The sequence below is a fragment of the Prunus mume genome, linkage group LG5 (genome assembly GCF_029339155.1).
Source record: "Prunus mume cultivar Tortuosa linkage group LG5, ASM2933915v1, whole genome shotgun sequence".
Classification (NCBI taxonomy): Eukaryota; Viridiplantae; Streptophyta; class Magnoliopsida; order Rosales; family Rosaceae; genus Prunus; species Prunus mume.
Window position 1 is genome coordinate 4,011,283 of NC_142702.1, and position 18,398 is coordinate 4,029,680.

General features: G+C 36.8%; 2 protein-coding genes, 1 long non-coding RNA gene, 1 other non-coding gene and 2 pseudogenes across 6 annotated transcripts; 3 read left to right on the top strand and 3 right to left on the bottom strand.

The window, feature by feature from the left end:
- Positions 1 to 3,543: 3,543 nt before the first annotated feature.
- On the bottom strand, positions 3,544 to 5,603 carry LOC103330706 (serine/threonine-protein kinase-like protein At3g51990). Its single transcript, XM_008233313.3, is given in 2 exon segments — positions 3,544 to 5,070; positions 5,072 to 5,603. Coding segments are annotated over 2 exon segments (1,494 nt in total). The 5' UTR covers positions 5,336 to 5,603; the 3' UTR covers positions 3,544 to 3,840.
- A 766-nt stretch (positions 5,604 to 6,369) lies between these two features.
- Positions 6,370 to 7,659, top strand: LOC148916678 (uncharacterized). The gene is made up of 2 exons (XR_016127197.1): positions 6,370 to 6,547; positions 7,304 to 7,659. It is a non-coding gene; the product is annotated as an uncharacterized LOC148916678 (long non-coding RNA).
- A 2,283-nt stretch (positions 7,660 to 9,942) lies between these two features.
- LOC103330705 (acyl-CoA--sterol O-acyltransferase 1 pseudogene) lies at positions 9,943 to 11,628 on the top strand (annotated as a pseudogene). Its single transcript, XR_016126649.1, has one exon. The product of XR_016126649.1 is annotated as an acyl-CoA--sterol O-acyltransferase 1 pseudogene (transcript).
- Positions 11,629 to 13,856: 2,228 nt separating this feature from the next.
- On the top strand, positions 13,857 to 15,308 carry LOC103330704 (acyl-CoA--sterol O-acyltransferase 1 pseudogene; annotated as a pseudogene). The gene has a single exon (XR_016126960.1). The product of XR_016126960.1 is annotated as an acyl-CoA--sterol O-acyltransferase 1 pseudogene (transcript).
- A 97-nt stretch (positions 15,309 to 15,405) lies between these two features.
- On the bottom strand, positions 15,406 to 17,812 carry LOC103330703 (Excinuclease ABC, C subunit, N-terminal). The gene is made up of 3 exons (XM_008233310.3): positions 17,567 to 17,812; positions 17,051 to 17,157; positions 15,406 to 15,776 (listed from the first exon to the last, which is right to left on the bottom strand). The coding sequence occupies exons 1-3, from the start codon at positions 17,779 to 17,781 to the stop codon at positions 15,583 to 15,585; spliced, it is 516 nt and encodes a 171-aa protein (XP_008231532.2). The 5' UTR covers positions 17,782 to 17,812; the 3' UTR covers positions 15,406 to 15,582.
- On the bottom strand, positions 16,745 to 16,921 carry LOC148916679 (small nucleolar RNA snoR137). Its single transcript, XR_016127574.1, has one exon. It is a non-coding gene; the product is annotated as a small nucleolar RNA snoR137 (small nucleolar RNA).
- Positions 17,813 to 18,398: the final 586 nt, after the last annotated feature.

The following is an 18,398-nucleotide window of genomic DNA, read 5'->3' on the forward strand; positions in this document are numbered from 1 at the left end:
ATACAAGACAACCGTAACATAAGAATCTGTGAATGTAATTTGGTAATTGGGATTTCGGTGATTTTTTGCTGTTCTACAAGGCATGCGCTGTTCAAGATGGCCAAGAGACTCTGATTTTGGATTGTCGTACCACTTCCATACTGTGGGGCTTTTTCGTGTAGCAGTTTGTAAGGGTATATTGAGTTTATTTGCTTTGCATGCACTTTTGTTTTGTCGCATGGCTCTGCTTCTTCTTATTTGAGTTGTAATCTTTTGAATTGCTCTCCTTTAATGAAATCTTATTGACCAAAAAAAAAAAAAAACAAGGCATGAGAGCTGCAGGGAGCTGAGTTTTTGCGGACAGCGCTGTTAGGGTGATTCTGTTTTTTATTCTTTTGAATATTTGCCTTTTAAATTAAAGGGGTAGAATTAATTGGAATTTCCTAATAAGTTTGTATGAATTGGGGTGTCTAAAAATATTTTATGGGTGTCTTTAGAAATATCTGCAAAAAAAGGTTTAATGGAAATGGATGGAGGTAGCAAATTCACCCCAAAACTGAAGTTCGGCTGTCATACTTCAAATAAGAAATTTTGCTCCAATAAAGTAGTGCACTTTTAGCCCTTCCAAAATACGGTTGAATGAATGATGGGTTGAATTGCTAGGGCAGTCCAAGAATGCACATATCCCACAGAATACGTTATCTTCATTTTCTATCAAGATTTGTTTTTTAAATTTCACTTACAACGGAATTTTAAGCTAACTTCTATCAATGTCATTTGGTTGGTTTGTCAAGATTTGACGTTTTTCCCCATCTTGGTAGAAGAACAATCCGTGATGATGGTATCCCTTTACCCTCTCCAAAAGTAGCATTTCTTCTCATGATTTTGTTTTCAAAGAAGAAAAAAGAACAAAATTGTAATAATCACTAGGCCCGTCTAATCATTTTGTAATTTTCCTTTTACACATTGAATTCATGGATATATTTTTGTTTGAACACATGGAGAAATTAACTAATAAAACATCCTAGTGAATTTTACATCAATTATAAAATTTATAAACCCGAGTTTTTGGACATTAATCAAATGGTCTCATCAAGACCAAAAGATTGTCACAAATTAGGTTACCAGATCAAGTCCGTTTTATAACCATTTCGGTTTTCAGGTTTAAGAAAGAGAAAAGAGAGAACAATAACGCTTTTACTTATTTTTCAATTATGAAAACTGATTATTGTTTTAATTTTCCTTTTTATTCAAATATCAGAATTTCAAACGAGAGGCCGAGGGGCACATGCAATAGATAAAAAAAGTGAGCTGTAAAGCCTTGACATATGGAAAGGAATATAGTTGCTTCTACTTGATGCTAAGAGCTAAAGACAATTCCTCTTCTAGATCTTTTTGATTTTTTTTGAAACCATGTTTTTTTTTTTTTTGAGTTAGAATCCTTCCTAGGGGTCTTGAATTTGTCCGTACTTCAACTGTCTTTTTATTCATTCCAAATTGGAAACAAACAATAGCTATGCCACAACTACAGTCTACAGAATTTAAAATAGTGATTAATAAAGAGAATGTTTGGCTGCAGCAATAAGTTAACTTGGTGTCTGTGCAGTTGTTGGTGCAGTGCAGTCCTTTTCTTGAACAGCAGAATACGTCAATCAAGGATCAAGGTTTGAATTAGTTTATATTAAGTCTTAGATGAAAGGGTATGTGAGTCCGTTTTGAACATGTACTTTTTATTTTCAGTTTTATCAATTCGGGGATTGGAGTTTTGAACTCGAAGCTTCTTTTTAATATTTGAAAGAGAAATACCAATAAATTAAGACCTAGTTAGTAATTTACTTGAAAGAAAATAAATTTTATAGATTGATCATAGCTAAACCAATAATATATGAGTAATGCTAAAGGTTAATATTTTGGACCATCTTAGGCGACATTATATGACAAGTGATGAGTTTATGATGATAATAATTAATGTAACAAGTGGACTCTCATTTCCACATAATTTAGCTAGCTAGCTAATTTAATCGAAAGATGTGTTATGGATATGAAAAATGCTTAAAATCCCAATTTTTGTCCCAACCTATGTGACATTTGATAAGCATATCATCTCATATTATAAATCTGAACGTGATGGATTGGCATACAATTATTAGACCGCATTTCACATAAGTAGGATTTAGGTGGTTAATAAATTTAGTAAATGTAACTTGATACTGTTTCATATGATTAAGGAAACGAAGGGAAGGAAAAGTGAAAAGTAAAGATGCTTTGCGGTTAAAGATTACAGATGAGATTTACCTGACCAATCTGGTCCATTTTCATGATGGAGAAACAAAGCAACAGTGCGATACGGTAAGAGAGAGTCAAACAAGAATTCAAAGTGATGATCTAAGTTCAAACTTCCAATATATTCCTAATAAAATATAATTTTGCATTGTCGACCGACTTTCAAACCCATCTAGAAGGCACTAATTGACTAATAAGCTGTTTCAATACATGATCATGAATATGAGCAGAGGTAACTTACTCGTTGAAAATATGATCTCTTATTAGAAGAGTGAACTCGTCGATTTAACGGATATAAATACGTTCGATTTAATGAATACAAACACGTTCTGATGTGATACGTATTTGTATAAATAAAAATCCAACTTCATCATGCTTTGGGTGTTTACTTTAGGTCAAAGATTAAGAAAAGTTTGGAAACTAGTGATTGGAAATGTTGATGATTTAGTTAGTTTGAGATTGCAATGATGTGTGGAACAAATCAATGGAATGATGGAAATTTTGAAACTGCAAGATTGGTTGTTAAAAGATTTCCATTATATATGACAAGCTTTCAACTTTATATATTTGTTAAATTTTTTATTGGTCCATCATGGCTTATGTTACAAGAATATGTACATTTCATCCAAGCCAACCTCTATTTTTGTCCCTTTTTCTTATGCTTTCTTTTAGAGAGTGCTCTTGTATTAAATACTTTCTGTTAAAAACACAGAAAATATTGAATTAAAAATCCAAGTACATCCGGTATTTTGATACATTTCCTGAGGAAGGATTGGCCAAGTATTCTTCATTTCATTACAGAACCAAGAAGCAGACTTCATGTAAATATATAGATGATCATATCTTCCAAAATCTATAATCAACCACAAGAAGCTATTTGGCAGAAGCCTCACAAACACGCTGCTGCAGCTTTTGCTTGTCGAACAGTAGACTCCCAGAAACATCTTGACATATGAGAATGTAGGAGACATTTCTCAGAAGTACCCAAAACTGATTGCAAGTTCTCCTGTGCAGCATTATGCAACGGGCTACAAGAAATCTTCGAACTCATTATGCTAAAATCTTGTCCTAGTTTATTATCCTTCATTCTATTTCAAAAATACTGTTTACTTGGCAAATTCTAATGATCCCTGAAATTGTGGAGATAGAACTTATGCGTTGTGTTCCACTTGAAATTTCTGGTGTAAAAAATGCAGAAATGCAAGGAAAAGAGAAGTGTTACTGTATGTATTTAAGTGGCAAATATGAACTTCTAAGTATAAAATCAACTCAGTATCCAACTGGTGGGAATGCAATCATCATTAAGTACTTAGTAAGAGGCATTCGTATCATAGATCATCATTAAACAACTTAAAAAGATGAAAAACAAAAAAGATCAACAACTTAAAATTGGAACATCAGAAATGTGCCCTTTACTGTCATGTAATTAACAGCTCATGAGCAAATTAATGAATACACATGAGGTCAGGCAATAAAACCCAGAATAAATGAGATACCAACAAATCTACATCAATGTAAAATTTGCAAGCAAGAGAGCTTACATGGCCACCAATCCATTCTATTCACTTCAAATAATATTTATGCAGCCAGCAGTATACCACCAGCTGGATGGGAACTACCACTCACATGAGGCATTGCATCATCTCTCCTTGAACATATAAATGATCTTTTCCCAAATGAAGGATTTCGGATCAAATCAGGGACTTCTTTCCCATGACCAGGAGTTGATTGAGCACTCCTTCTACCAACATATCTTTCACTACCAAATCTAGAAACCCGATTCCGTGATTTTAAATTGGGCTCATCTCCATCTGCATTACCCCGAAATTCAGACTCTCCATCAGTACCTGCCATAAGCTCCATCAGGTTGCTACTAAACCCCAAATCAGAGTAAACTCTGCGGGAATTCCTCAGGGCTTGCCTAGTCAACTTAGCATCCAAGGCTTCCAAATTCTCTTCACCAACACCCTCTAGCTTTGAACGCAAATGGGCATTCCTTGATTCAACCGGTTGTCCCATAGTCTCTACCATTGTACATGGATTATTAAAACCATTCCATGAGTGCAGGGGGACCAACTTACTCAACCCAGTAAGCCAAACCACCACCTCTTTCATTGACGGCCTACGCTCCCTACAAGACCTCACACACTTGGCTGCAATGACAGCCAACTGCTTCCTCACAATAGGGTCTTTAGGAGGTTCAATTCTTGGATCATAAACAGTTATCAGCTTCCCTCTCTTTATAAGTGGAATCGCCCAATCGACAATACAAGGTGGAGAATATGCAACATCAATGGCTTTCCTACCACTTAGAATCTCCAACAACAAAATCCCAAAGCTAAAAACATCAGTTTTAGTACTCAAATTGTCAGGGGTCACATAGCAAGGGTCCAAGTACCCAATAGTCCCCGCCGGCGGGGTTGACCGGAGTCTATAGTCATCAAAATGGCAGTACCTTAGAGCCAGCCCAAAATCACCCAGCCGGGCATTGTAACTACGATCAATTAAAACATTAGCAGACTTAATATCTCTATGAATTACAGGCGGGTTTGATGAATGCAAAGTGTCAATGGCCTTAGCAGTTTGCAAAGCTAATCTAATTCTACGACCCCAATTGGGAGGCCTAGCACTAGAATGCAAAACATCATAGAGCGTACCGTTGCTCATGAACTCCACCACCAAAAGCCTGTCCTTTGAATCATTTGAAAAGCCCAAAAGATTGACCAGCCTTGGGCTCTGAATCTTGGACAAGATCTCGATCTCGTTGTCGACCTCGTTGGTGGTCTCTGGCGCAGAACATGAGGTGGGCTCGGAGAGTTTGGCTGTGAGCTCTGGAGGGTCTCTTAACAGCAACAAGACGGCCACGGAGTACAGCTTTGTAGACATAGCCATGGCTGCCTTTGCCTAAAAGCTTTTGGTCGGAGAAGCCATTGGTGGCAGCCTCAATATCACTGTAGTCAAAGTGTTGGATCTTGATGGGTTTTTCTGGGTTGGTGGTGGTGGTTTTGGATGATGAGGTTTGGGAATTGGAGACGGAGATGGCTGATTCAGCTTTGCAAGAAAGGTACCCCATATAATCTAATCAAGGCTTCAACTTTGCTTTTGGGTTTTGGAGTTTTGGAGTTCTGGATTGGAAGAGAGTTTGTTGTGGTGGTTTTTGATAATAGATGTATGATGTGATCATACAAACGAATTGCTATCAAAATTGGTTGAAGTTGGGTTTTCTTGGTGTCGTCTTCTACAACCGTTTGTGCGGTGTCTGTATTGTATATAAGGGATATGCCTAGAGAGAGAAAAAAAAGGGGAGAGAGAGAGAGAGAGGGGTTTCTTTTCTGGGTTATTTGTCTTGGGAGCCCACATTGTAAATTGTAATTGGAATCCAAGAGGATACGTACACATCACATTATGAACACACCAATATATACACCGAATGTATGTTTATAAGTTATAAAGGTCAACTTATACTCTCATTGACTGTTCTCATCTTATTCTACTTGAATTAAATTGACTATTAAAACAATAATTAACGGCTGGGATACAGAGAAAATCTTAATCTTATGAATATAGTGAGAGGGAATCGACCAAAAAATAATAATATAGTGAGAGGGGAAAATGGTATCCATACAAGTCACTCATTGGTTTGTAAAAAAATGGCGATTAACTTAAAATAGTTGGACGAAAAGTCGGACCGATGATGTAATAATTTGTAAACTTTAAAATTATTTTTGCTCATTCTTAAAATACAATGACCAAAGGCAAATTGTTATAGACCTTAAACAAAAGGATTACAAAGTTTAATGTTTTGGTCAATTCCATTAGAGTGTAGCTAAACGAACTCTAAAATTAAATGAGTATATAAATTAATATTTAAATTAAAATATAAAATTAACTAAGTATACCTTATTTAACTACCAAAAATACTCCTAATATACCCTAATACACTCTGAAGCATTGGTTGCCCCCTCTCTAAGCATCCTTACAGGGAAAGCTCAACCGAATTGATGCACAATCAACTGGGAGCGATGCAGGCTTGCCACCAACTCATCTAATTTCTGATTCACACCAAGGTTTTGTTGCCACCAGAATAAATAGTCCGCAAGGTCCAGGGCCATCCACTCATGACTCATGCTTATCTATTTTGGAAGCTGAAGAAACTTGTCATGCATTTCCTTTTCAAAAGTTCTCCTCGTCGGGAAAAGATGTTCTGGGACTTGGTGGAAGTTGTAGTGGAGGTTTCAGCCAGAATGCTGCTTCCAGAGTATTCAAGTTCCCCAATGCAGCCAAGGTTTGCCGAATTCTATATATACATTTCATTATGTTATTACAATTGAGTGGTATGTTGCTTAAATCCAGATTCATATTTCAAAATCAATTGGCTTCATCAAATTCCGAACAGATATGTTTTTACCTTTTGAAAAATGTAGATATTTTTCACTTATGTTTGATTAGGGTTGAAAATGGTGAGTAGAGTGTACTTGTTAAAATTACATTTGTTTCACAATTCAACATATCTTTTTTGGTCATTTTATATTAGGGTAAATTAGTAATTTAATAAATAGTTTGGTAATAGGTGGTACTCAGTTAATTTTAGGGTTTGTTTTTAGCAATCTTTCATTGTGTTTATAACATGATTTGAATGACAAAATTGACCATTCCATATCATAAATTATTATATTTTACAGTAGTCTTTTTATTTTTTTATTTTTAATCAAAAGGAAGAAACTTTATTGCCAATCAAAGGAAACTAGTACACTAGAAAAAGTGGAAACAAACGAGGTGCTCCTAGAGTGGCTTCATTAAAACCTTATTATAAAAAAACTTTAAAGGAGGAAAATCCTGTCAAAATTGACTTATTGCTTTTCTTTTATTTTATTGAATATAAATGGTAGTCTAAATTATTCAAAATAATCTAAGGGTTTTCTGCCAATTAACCCCCCAAACTAAGCTTGTTGAAATTACCTCTGACTATTTTTCAGCCAATTTAGCTTTGTAATTAAATGGTATCTTTAATTTACCTTATGTTGGGGTCTTTTTTGGTCAGAAAGCTTGTTCGGACTTCGTGATTCTTGGATTGCCAGAGAGTGGTGAATCAAACTTTTGTCGCCCTTTTTTCCAAGATAGCGAGAACTAGGCCCAAAGCATTCTGAGGGAGAAGCAAGTCTTAAGGGAGTACTATGTTCTTCTTCCATTGGCTGCGTGTTTTGTGTTGACATTTTCGGTGGCTCTGGAAAGAGTTGGAGATGGTGCATTGATCTTGTACATGCTTGACATGAGAGTTTGCTTTGGTGAATTAAGATATTACTAGGATTGCATCTGTTTTGCTAGATAATTGTTTTTTTGGGTATCTTTTAAGGTTCATATATGGTTTTTCTTGTATGGATTCGTCGATTTGCTCCATTGCTTTTAGTAAAAATATCAATTAGGCTAAAGAACTAGTCCAAATGGTGAAAATCCAGAATCGAATCGAACCTAAATCTTTCAAAGTTGGTCTTGTTTCCTTTAGCATTTTAGTTAAAATCTGAACCGGACTAGATGAATAGTATCGATTCCAATTTCAGTTTTACTTGATAACTGGGCCGAACCTGACCTTGTCCAGGCCTAATTGTAGCCATTAACCTAGTTACGCCCATGTTGAAAGAGTTGTGCTTATGTAGTCTATTTTTATATTGGCAATTTTTTCATACCACTAAAGTGATTTCAAAGATCATTTATACAAAAAAAATCACTTGAAGTTGTATATTGGGATAGGCTTTACCCATATCTTCTTGGTATCTAAGTGAAATTCAGTATCAAAGTATTTTAGGAGTTTCGATCAAAACTTGAAGGCAGAAGGTCGTTTTTTGTCATTGTAGTTTGCCACTTTTACCACTTTAGTCCCTATCGTTTCAATTTGATCAATTTTGTCCTTGCAGTTTTCAATTTAAGCAATTCAAGGACAATCCTCAATTTCTGTCAAAATATAATAACTGCCGTTAGTTGCTGAGGGGCATTTCGGTCCAAAAACAAAGGTAACCAAAACCCAAAAAATAAAAACCAAGAATAAACTAACCACAAAAAAAAAGAAAAAAAAAAAGAGAAACCCAAAATCAACCCCGCAACTTCCCCAACCCCATCTCCTAGCCACATCTACCCCAACAGTCCCTAGCCCCCCCTCTGCGAACCCCCTCTCTCTCTCCCCGACCAAATACTTTCAATTATGCTGAGTTGAGAACTGCAATAGAAGATTTTAATCCTTCAAGTAAGTTAGGAGAGGGAGGATATGGACTTTGACTTTCAAAAGGTATTTTACATCAATATTTTAATCCTTCAAATAATCTATTTTACATCAATATTTGCTACTTTGAAGTAATGACTTTGACTTCTTATGAAAAGAAATTGAGAGAGAGAAGCAAAGAGAGCTTCTCTTTCATTCCCTTTCATGTCACTGAATTGTATTTCTGTACATAGGGTATACAGTACACTTTCTGATGGAAGGGTAGTGGCTGTGAAGCAACTTTCGGTCGCATCTCACCAAGGGATGGGTTTGGGAGAAGAGAGAGAGAGAGAGAGAAAGAGGTCGGGTTTATTGAGAAGTTTTGTGGTGGGAGGGTGTTGGATGTTAGGCAATGGCTTGTTGGGTGGTGTTAGCGTGGTGGTGGGTTGTGGTCTGATGTTAGGGGATGGGGAGCAGACGAGAGAGAGGGGAGGGGGTGGGGAAGAATATATTTTAGGCTTATTTACTGTAGTGGCCTTTAAAACTATAGTCAAATATCACTTTACGTCCTGAAAGTTAAAATGACTCAGAATGCTCCATTGACCAAGGTTTGGTGGTTCACTTTGCCCTCCTACAGTTAACTCTGTAAAATTTGTTGTTAAAAATACTGACATGGCATGAATGGGACCTACCATTTTGTTGAAATATATGCCACGTGTGAAAAAATAAAATAAAATATTTTATTCTTAAAAAAATTTATAATTTTATTTTTCTCTCTCTTCTCTCTCCTCTACCAAGCCCTACCTACAAACCCACCTCAGTTTTAGAAAAATCGAATTGGGTTATAATGTCCTGACAACTTAAATGATAGGGACCAAAATGATAAAAGTAGCAAACTACAGGGAGCAAAAGTGACATTTTGTCAACTTGAATATGTTGCAACATTACCAGTCCGAAATCATTTGATACTCACTCAAGTAATTATTTACCACATTCATTTCCGACATTAGGTATTGGTAATTATCATTTGAGTACATATTCTTGTGATATGCTTCAATAATATCATGACTCTCACAGATTGTATGAACTTTTCAGAAGAAAACAAGGGGATAGAGATCTTGATACGCATGATCTCATGTACGTACATGTATACTTTGTGTAATAATACCTAGGTTTTATTTCAATGGAGAGGAGTTTTCTTTTAAGTCTAAACCCTTACAAACTAGTTAAAAAATTAGAAAAAAAAAAAAATCAAACCGTGGCCATCGCCTTGATCGCCATGGTTGAGGTCAATGACCATAGCTGGCTGACTCTTCTGCATCATGCCACCTATTGCTGATCAGTGATCTCTAATTATGATGGATGGAGGCCATAATCGTTGACTTGTAGTGGAGCTAGAAACTTTTGCACATGGCGTGCTAAAGCTTATAAAGTGTTTCTTCGTATTTTATCGAACGCCTTATTCACATGGGATACTGCATATTCATTTCATATTAATGGCAGAATTTAAAAAAAAAAGGGGTCAATATAGACCTCCTTCGCCCTCATTGGGGCAGAGTTGCTGTCATATTAATAATATTAGCGGAAGATCTTGAGATTTTTTTCTATTTAATCTTTCGCAAAACCTATATTTGTTAAGTCAAAACATCCTCGTTACGAATTTTTCATCAAGAACACAAGATCAGAAAAAAAAAAAGAGCAAATGGAGGGCGAGATGAGCAACTTCTTCAAGGTATGGCTCTCAGTCTATCTTTGTCTATGTTACTGCTATGCCACTGCAAAATTACTTCCCAAAGGTTGCACAAGACTCCTTTGTTTGCTTCCAATTGTGTGTCTCTTTCTCTACCTTCCTCTCTTTCTCTCCTCCATACATCTTGTGGGCGTTACATCATTTTTCATTTCTTGGCTTGCCAACTTCAAGCTCTTCCTCTTGGCTTTTGGTAAAGGACCTTTGTCTTCTGACCCACCAATCTCTCTTGGTCGCTTTGTTGCTGTTGCTTGCCTTCCCATCAAGATCCAACAAAACAACCCACCCCCAAATTCATTAGGCAAACACAAAAACACCCAAAATGATTCAGTCCCATCTCTAACCAATCAAAACAACCAATTCAAAGAAAACTCCTCTCCGGCAAAATCACACAAAAATACCCAAAATGAAAATAGCCAACAACAACACAAAGAAAACCCACCTGCAAATCACCAAAATGGTCCCCAAAAATCATATATTGATGGCCAATTCAAACAAAACCCACATCCATCTCCACCAAAATCACATATTAATGGCCAAAACAAAGAAAACCCAATTCCCCAAAAGCCAAAACATGGCCATAGAGTCCCTCTAAATTATGTAACAAAGGGTCTGCTGTTTGGCATTTTGTTGCGTGCCTATGATTACAGTGACCAAATCCATCCAAAGGCCCTGTTGCTTCTCTATTCTTTGCACATGTACTTGCTCCTCGAACTCATCCTAGCCTTCGTTGCAACCCTGGCTCGAGCCCTCTTAGCCATCGAGCTGGAGCCTCAGTTCAACGAGCCCTACCTCTCCACCTCACTCCAAGACTTCTGGGGCAGACGATGGAACCTCATGGTCACCAGCAGCCTACGACCCACCGTTTACGAGCCCATCCTCGACATCTCCCGACGCGTCGTTGATCGCAAGTGGGCACCGCTGCCCGCAGTGCTCGCAACGTTTGTGGTATCAGCTTTGATGCACGAAATCGTGTTTTATCACATGGGGAGGATGCGGCCCACGTGGGGGGTCACGTGCTTTTTTCTACTGCATGGGATTTGTTTGACGGTTGAGATTGCTTTGAAGAAGGCATGGTCGGCCGGCAGGTGGCGGTTGCCGAGGTTGGTCTCTGGATTGTTGACCGTTGGATTCGTGATGGGGACCTGCTTTTGGTTGTTTCTTCCGCAGTTCTTTCGGTTTGGGGCTCATGTCAAAGCGTTTGAGGAGTATGCTGCATTAGGTGAACTTTTCAGGGATCTCATTAGCCCATTTGTCTCTCGGGTTGGGTAGGCTTAGCAGGCTAACGGGACCCGACTGAAATAGATGACAGTTTGACACTTGCCATTCTTACACACATATTTGTTGTAAAATGATTTTAGATACAGTTTTTCTTTTCTCATTTTGAATTTATATTTGTGAGATATATATATATATTTTTTTGTTTGCGTCAAAGTTAGAAAGAGGAGAGGGAAAATTCACACACATGAGTACCATGATGATTTGAATTTATGACCACTTAAGAGCACATCAAAAGCTTGGGCCAATCCAACTAACACCCATTAAATATAAAACTGACAAATTGGAATAGCCGAAGCCCGAAATTCTGGGTTAGGTCAAACTTGTTGAGCTCTTTGAATATACAGATTGTATAAAACATTGTTCATTTGCCTTAGAAAGCAATATTTGGAATAATGTATTAGCATATATAGTTATGCAAGTCTGAGTCATAATATTAGTTCACCACGTGATAAACATCAACCGAATGTCTAAAAACCAAGATAACTTATACAATAGTATACTGTGTTATTTGACATGTTGATGTAGTGTATCTAACTCATTTGAGGTATGTTATGTGCGGGAACATATATTTCGGCGACCAATAAGAATGTAGAAAAAAATGATATTTCTTAGGTCAAATAATTACCCTAATTAAATCCAATTTAATTAAGGAAGAGTGCTGCTATTTCCACCCACCTGTCATATTTTCTCACCCACCTTATCTTCCCACCCATTATGTAAATTTGAAAAAACACAATCATATCTTTCCACCCACCATTATTCCTAAAACACCCTTTAATTATTGATTCAAGCAAGGTTTATGAGATAAAGTTTTGATGAGGCCACGTTTGTTCGCTCGAGTCTGTAACTTTGACCGTTAAATGAAACTTTACTATTTCTCAAAAAAAAAAAAAAATGTTAAAGAGGTCTGTTAACTAGTGATGTCATTTAAATTTAATCTAATTGCTGAAAAGTTGGCATATCATAATTAGATATAAATAAATAAATAAATTGCCTCTGTACAATGAATTCGGATTATTTGTTCTTAGTTTTTTCAAATCTTTTGTAGGGGACTTTTTCTTCCTGCAGCTATAATGGGCTCTTTGTAAAGGGCGATCGAGGAGACTGTCTCCTTTGCTTGGGTTCGAAAATTAAGCCCTAAAAATACTTCGAAAGGGCAGCAAAGCCTTAGGAAATATTTTGGTTATCTTCACCAACCAAAATAATGGCAGCTTACAGGTGGTTTTGGCATGCTTACAGATAATCTTTTTAGCTCAGCGTGAGTGACATATGACATGGAAGCAAAATCGTCATGAGTTTAGCACTAAGAGAACATTTAGGCTTTCTTTGAGGGAAATAGAAGTGTTAAGGTAAGAAAGGAGAAGTTTTGTGAGAAATTTGGCTAGGAAAGGGAAAATGAAGAGCAGAGTTCTTCTGGCAGCTGCTAGGAGAACAAAATGGAGAATGAAATGAACAGTGCACGAGGTTGCTTGTGTTTTTCAAGTTAGAGAGAAGGCTTGCTCTCTAAGTCTGAGTTGCCTCCGTTAGGTAGGATGTAATTGCCTAAAAAAAAAAATTTGGGGAACTAATTGCAACTCGAGGCAAAGTTCAAGGACGTCTACAGTTACAAACCCAAAAAAAAAAAAGAATCCCAGCTTCTTCTTCTTCCTCGTGTTGACGTCGCACCAGCTTTTCTATCTCATCTCTCATCTCTCTCTCTCTCTCTCTCTCTCTCTCAATTGGTTGCGGTTGCCAACGACTTTGGTATCCTGCAATTACATCTGCAACCGTAGCATTTCGGCTCTGTCGTCCAACCCCAATCGGTCTTTGACCAAAAAAGTCAACAGTTTGCCAACTGAAAATATTGGTTGGAAACCGGTGATTTCCGGTATTTGTAGTCCAACTGCACATCCCTAGTTGCTAGGCCTAGCTTAGTATCTGTTTAGTTTTTATTATTTTGGGGCATTAGGCCCACATTGTACCAACCAAAAAATAAAAGAGGGTGGGTAGGATTCGTTGGAGCCGTTTAAAAATATATTTGAAAATAGAAAGGTTAAAATACTCTTAAAAATGAATAAAAAATTAGATGGTGTTAAAGTCAGATAACAAATAATAGAATTTGAAAAATTAAAGTGACATTTCTCTTAATTTTTTTTTTAAGATGACAAATTAAAATTGAAATATAAGTTCAAACGGCAATTCTACAAAAATACCCCATAATTATATAACATGCGCATAGTGCACAGCAAGAGCACCACGAGGCAATCAATGTGTATTTTTTTTTATAAAGATGTTCTGACTTTAATTTAATATAAGAATTATATAATTTAGTTTTCCTCCATGTTCATATCTACAATCTGAATATATTCTTCATGAACAGTTGTCCCTTTTGCTCTCCTCAATATTCTCTTGCCGGCCTTGTTCATGAGTCTCTAATTTCTCCTAATGATCCTTTACAATTGCTATTTGTTCTAAATTTTTCCAGCTTAAAACAAAGATTAACAACAAAGTTGAAACAAGGAGAGGGAGAAAATGGAGGGTGAGTTTGGAAGCTTCATTAAGGTATGGACTTCAGTATTTGTATGTATATTCTACTGCTATTCAATTGGTAAAATAGTCCCAAAAGGTACAACCAGACTCGTCTGTGCTCTCCCAGTTGTGTGCCTCTTCTTCTACCTTCCTCTCAACTTCTCCTCCATCCATCTTGGAGGCGGCACAAGCTTTTTCATTTCATGGCTTGGAAGCTTCAAGCTTCTACTTTTTGCCTTTGGCAAAGGCCCTTTAGCTTCCGACCCATCAATCTCCATTGGACGTTTCTTGGCCATTGCTTGCCTTCCAATTGAGATCCAAGAAAACCCATCTCCTTCAGCATCCCATCTAAATGGCCAAAACCGAAAAAACCCACCTCAAAATCCCCAAATTGAAACCAACCCATCTCCCAAAAACACCATACATATTATAATTAAGGGCTTTCTTTTGGCCATTCTAATTGGTGTCCTTAATTACAGTCAGCAAATCCACCCAAAGCTCATCTTAGTCCTTCATTGCTTGTACATATACCTTCTTCTAGAAACCCAACTCATCATTGTAGCAGCCCTCGCTTGGGGCCTTCTGGGTTTAGATCTCAAACAGCATTTCAACGAGCCTTACCTCTCCACCTCTCTGCAAAACTTCTGGGGCAGAAGATGGAACCTCGTGGTCACCAGTATCCTACGCCAGTCCGTATACGAACCCACCCTCAATTTCTCCACGTGCGTCATTGGCCGCAGGTGGGCTTCACTACCCGCTGTCTTTGCAAGCTTCCTTGTCTCCGGGCTTATGCACGAGCTCATATACTACCACATGGGGCGTGTGAGGCCCACGTGGGAGGTCACGTGGTTCTTCGTTTTGCACGGGTTTTGTTTGATGGTGGAGATCGTTTTGAAGAAGGCGTTGAAGGGCAGGTGTCTGTTGCCGAGGCTGATCTCTGTGGTTTTGACCGTTGGATTTGTGGTAGCTACTTGCTTCTGGCTATTTTTTCCCCAGTTTCTTCGATGTAAGGCTGATGTCAGAATGCTTCAAGAGTACCGAGCTTTTGTCGTGTTCTTGAAGAATGCCGTCAGTATATTTTCATACAAGTGATATTAGAGAAAGGAGGAATCGAACCCAACACCATGCAAAGCTCTTTACCCTTTGCATGGTGATCGGTTTATTTAGTTTATAAACTATTTATAGAATGAGTTCGGGATTGAAATCTGATGTAGCAACTCCCGTAAACAGCACCACGTCCATCTTTCACTTCATAACTCCACTGTATAAGTTCACTTATTGCATGCACCATCAATACACTTCTTAGAATTCGCTTTAGCAATGTCCCTATTACATTTGGCTGAGGCATACATAACTTTATTGTTTAATACTTGCTTCCCTTGAGCATATAACGGACCTTGAAAAGCTTGAGGAGTAAGAATAAATGTGTTCCACAATTTAATTTAACACTGGCTACAATGTTCTCATATATAAGTATACAACAATCTCAGACTAGCAATAGTTCGTTCCTTAAAAGTATGATTTATCTTTTTGCGTTCTACAACATTTCTAGTTATAAACATATTAATTACAATGCGATTTAATTACCAAATCACAAAGGGCCCAGTTTCCAATCAATTTCTAAACGAGTGCAATCCAGCAAACCTTTAACTCTATTTAGAGCTGCTTGCCTGTGTTGCAGCAATGGAAGTGACAAATCCTTTACTTGCTCCACCTTGTTGTCATTCTTTCTTTTCCTAGGCAAGCTTCTTGATAAACTTTTCCATTTGGATTCAAACTCACAAGCTACAAACAAAACCAAAAAAATGTACAAAAGAAAAATTACTTGCTGTTAGAGTTGAAGATGTGGAGCTTAGCTTTTGGCCAGTCAAGTTTCGACCAAAAACAGTCCATCACAAGCCAATATCTATGGATAAAAGGAGCAGGGAGCGAATACAATTATTAATCTGACCATATCAAACTGTGGAGATGAGAGTTAAAATGTCCGTAACCATTTCCATTGCATACAGTTCAGTAAACCAGAGAATATGATATCTAATTTTCTAATTTAATCTTTTACAACAAATGCGTGGAAAACATATGGCGTCAGTCATCAAAGAGAATCAACAACAAGATCCTACTAAGATACAAGGGCACACAACGCTCAAGCCACACCCATATTATCTTTATGAAGATCATTCTTATAATGAATTGAGAGTAAGAAATTTTACTGAACAAATCAAAATAGTCTGAAGAAATTTTCCGGTGAATGGCACTATTCCCAAAACCATTCCTCTAATAATCAAATCAAATCGTAAATTGTCAAACTTTCGTGTGAATGGCCACTTATATGAAATTAGTAACCTTAATGGTTCATAAATCAGAAGTGGTTTAGTTTCCTTTCCCTAGAAAGAAACTGCCATGAAACCCTAAACCCATAAAAGAACTTCAGAATAGAGCTTATCCCACCACAAAAAGACCAGGAAACAACATCATCGTTATCCCTCTCGCTCTAATGCTAGGAAAAAATCAAGAAAAGAAGTTTCCAATCCTTTTACCTATCACCTCAAGTTAACAACTAACCAGAACTTCTTTATTCACATCCAAATAAAGAAAATCATTCAACAACATTGACCGATCACCCTTGTGCTGACCATATAAAATTATATATACTTTACATCGACATTTCAAAATATGTGTACCATTGTTTGCAGCAATAATATATATATATATATATATATATTTTTTCAAAAGGAACTAATTGAAGAGAATAAACAAGTAGCAGGAGACAGGTAGCACAGTGCAGAGCAAAAAATTAAAAGCACGGAGCTGTTTTATACTGGTGTGATTTTTAATCTATGCTTCGGAAACTTGAACATCCCCACCCAGCTACAGCTGGAGTAATGAAGATTGAGCCAATATATTGTTCAAAAGGCCTCAAATCAAGCAAAAAATGACTTTCTTAATTGGTAGTCACACAGGCTTCTAGAAGGGCTGGAATAACTCAGGGCCAGTGCTTGGTTATGACACTAATCACATTAGAATCACAAGCTCCTTTATCAAAATTTTGAACAAAATACCTTCACTTTGGTCCTTGAAACCATGTATTAGGCATGCACAAATCCATGGTCTTCCAGCACTGGATGCTTTTGCACCCCCTTTTAGTTCACCATTATGTTGTTTCAAACTGCAAAAGAATTTAAGAAGAATAATTAGAAAAGAAGCACAATCAACTGGTGTACTATGAATGAATATGTGAAATGACATAATAAAGTTTCCGTTTAACTCCAGCCTAACAAAAAATGCAAGCCACAAACAATAGGCCATACAACAACCTCCATCTCTGCTCCCCAATTCTGAGACGAAAGGCCAAAAAAAAAACAGAGAAAAAAAAAAAGGAAAACTGCTTAAGTTTCTAACCCATGTAAACATCTAATTATCCCATAATCATAAAGACCCAGTTAAGAATTATTCACAAATTTCTCAAAATTCTGGTCGAAGGAAAGGATAAATTTGAAATACCCAGGAAAAAAAATTTGTTCATAAATGTAGGAAATGAATCATGAAAATGAAAATTTGAAACCAAATCAACATACCGGCGAGAGAAATCAGTGGTGACACCAACGTAGGTCTTTATGGGGGTATTGGTGGAAAGGATGAGATACACAGACCATGACCTTCTTGATTTTGATGGAGAGATCGATGTTGCTTCGTCTGATATGATTGGCAGCGATCGTGGCAAAGATGATATTTTTGGGGATTTAGGGTTTGGGTGCTTTACGGAAGGGAATGTCCTTGAGAGTCGTTGCATCGTTTCAGGTGAACATCTCAACTCATTTGAAAAAAAAAGGGGTTATTCGTTATATTAGTCCATAAATTTAGATTTGATTTGCATTTGAGTCCCTCAATTTCCAAAATCGTTCCTATGGTCCTACAACTTCACTTTCGTTAGAACAAATGATCATGCCGTCAATTTTGTTAACTTTTCTGTTAAATGCAGGGGTAAAATGATATTTTTATATTTTTTCTAATTTTTGAATAAAATATAATAAAAAAATCAAGTTTTTAGGAATAATAAGAACTAATTTTTGATTTTTAGTTTGAATGAGGATAGGAATAAGATTTTTTAATTTTTAGTTTCTAATATTTTATTTTATTTTTTTGGGTGAAATGAATATTTAGACATTGAAAATTAAAAATAATACCAAAAATACTATTTTACCCCTGAATTTAACAGAAAAAGTTAACAAAATTGACGGCAGGACCATTTATCCTAACGAAACTTAAGTTGAAGGACCACTGGATCGATTTTGGAAATTGAGGGATTCAAATGCAAATCAGGTCAAAGTTCAGGGACTAATAAAATGAATAACCCAAAAAAAAAAAAAAAAAATCTCAACTCAGCCCGTTTTTTGAACTTTTCTATTT

Excerpts from the sequence above, each read along its gene's own strand:
- LOC103330703 (XM_008233310.3), bottom strand. The coding sequence starts at position 17,781 with ATGCAACGACTCTCAAGGACATTCCCTTCCGTAAAGCACCCAAACCCT. Across the intron at positions 17,158-17,566 it reads ACCACTGATTTCTCTCGCCG|TTTGAAACAACATAATGGTG; the intron begins GTATGTTGATTT and ends ATTCTTTTGCAG. Across the intron at positions 15,777-17,050 it reads TTTCAAGGACCAAAGTGAAG|CTTGTGAGTTTGAATCCAAA; the intron begins GTATTTTGTTCA and ends TTTTGTTTGTAG.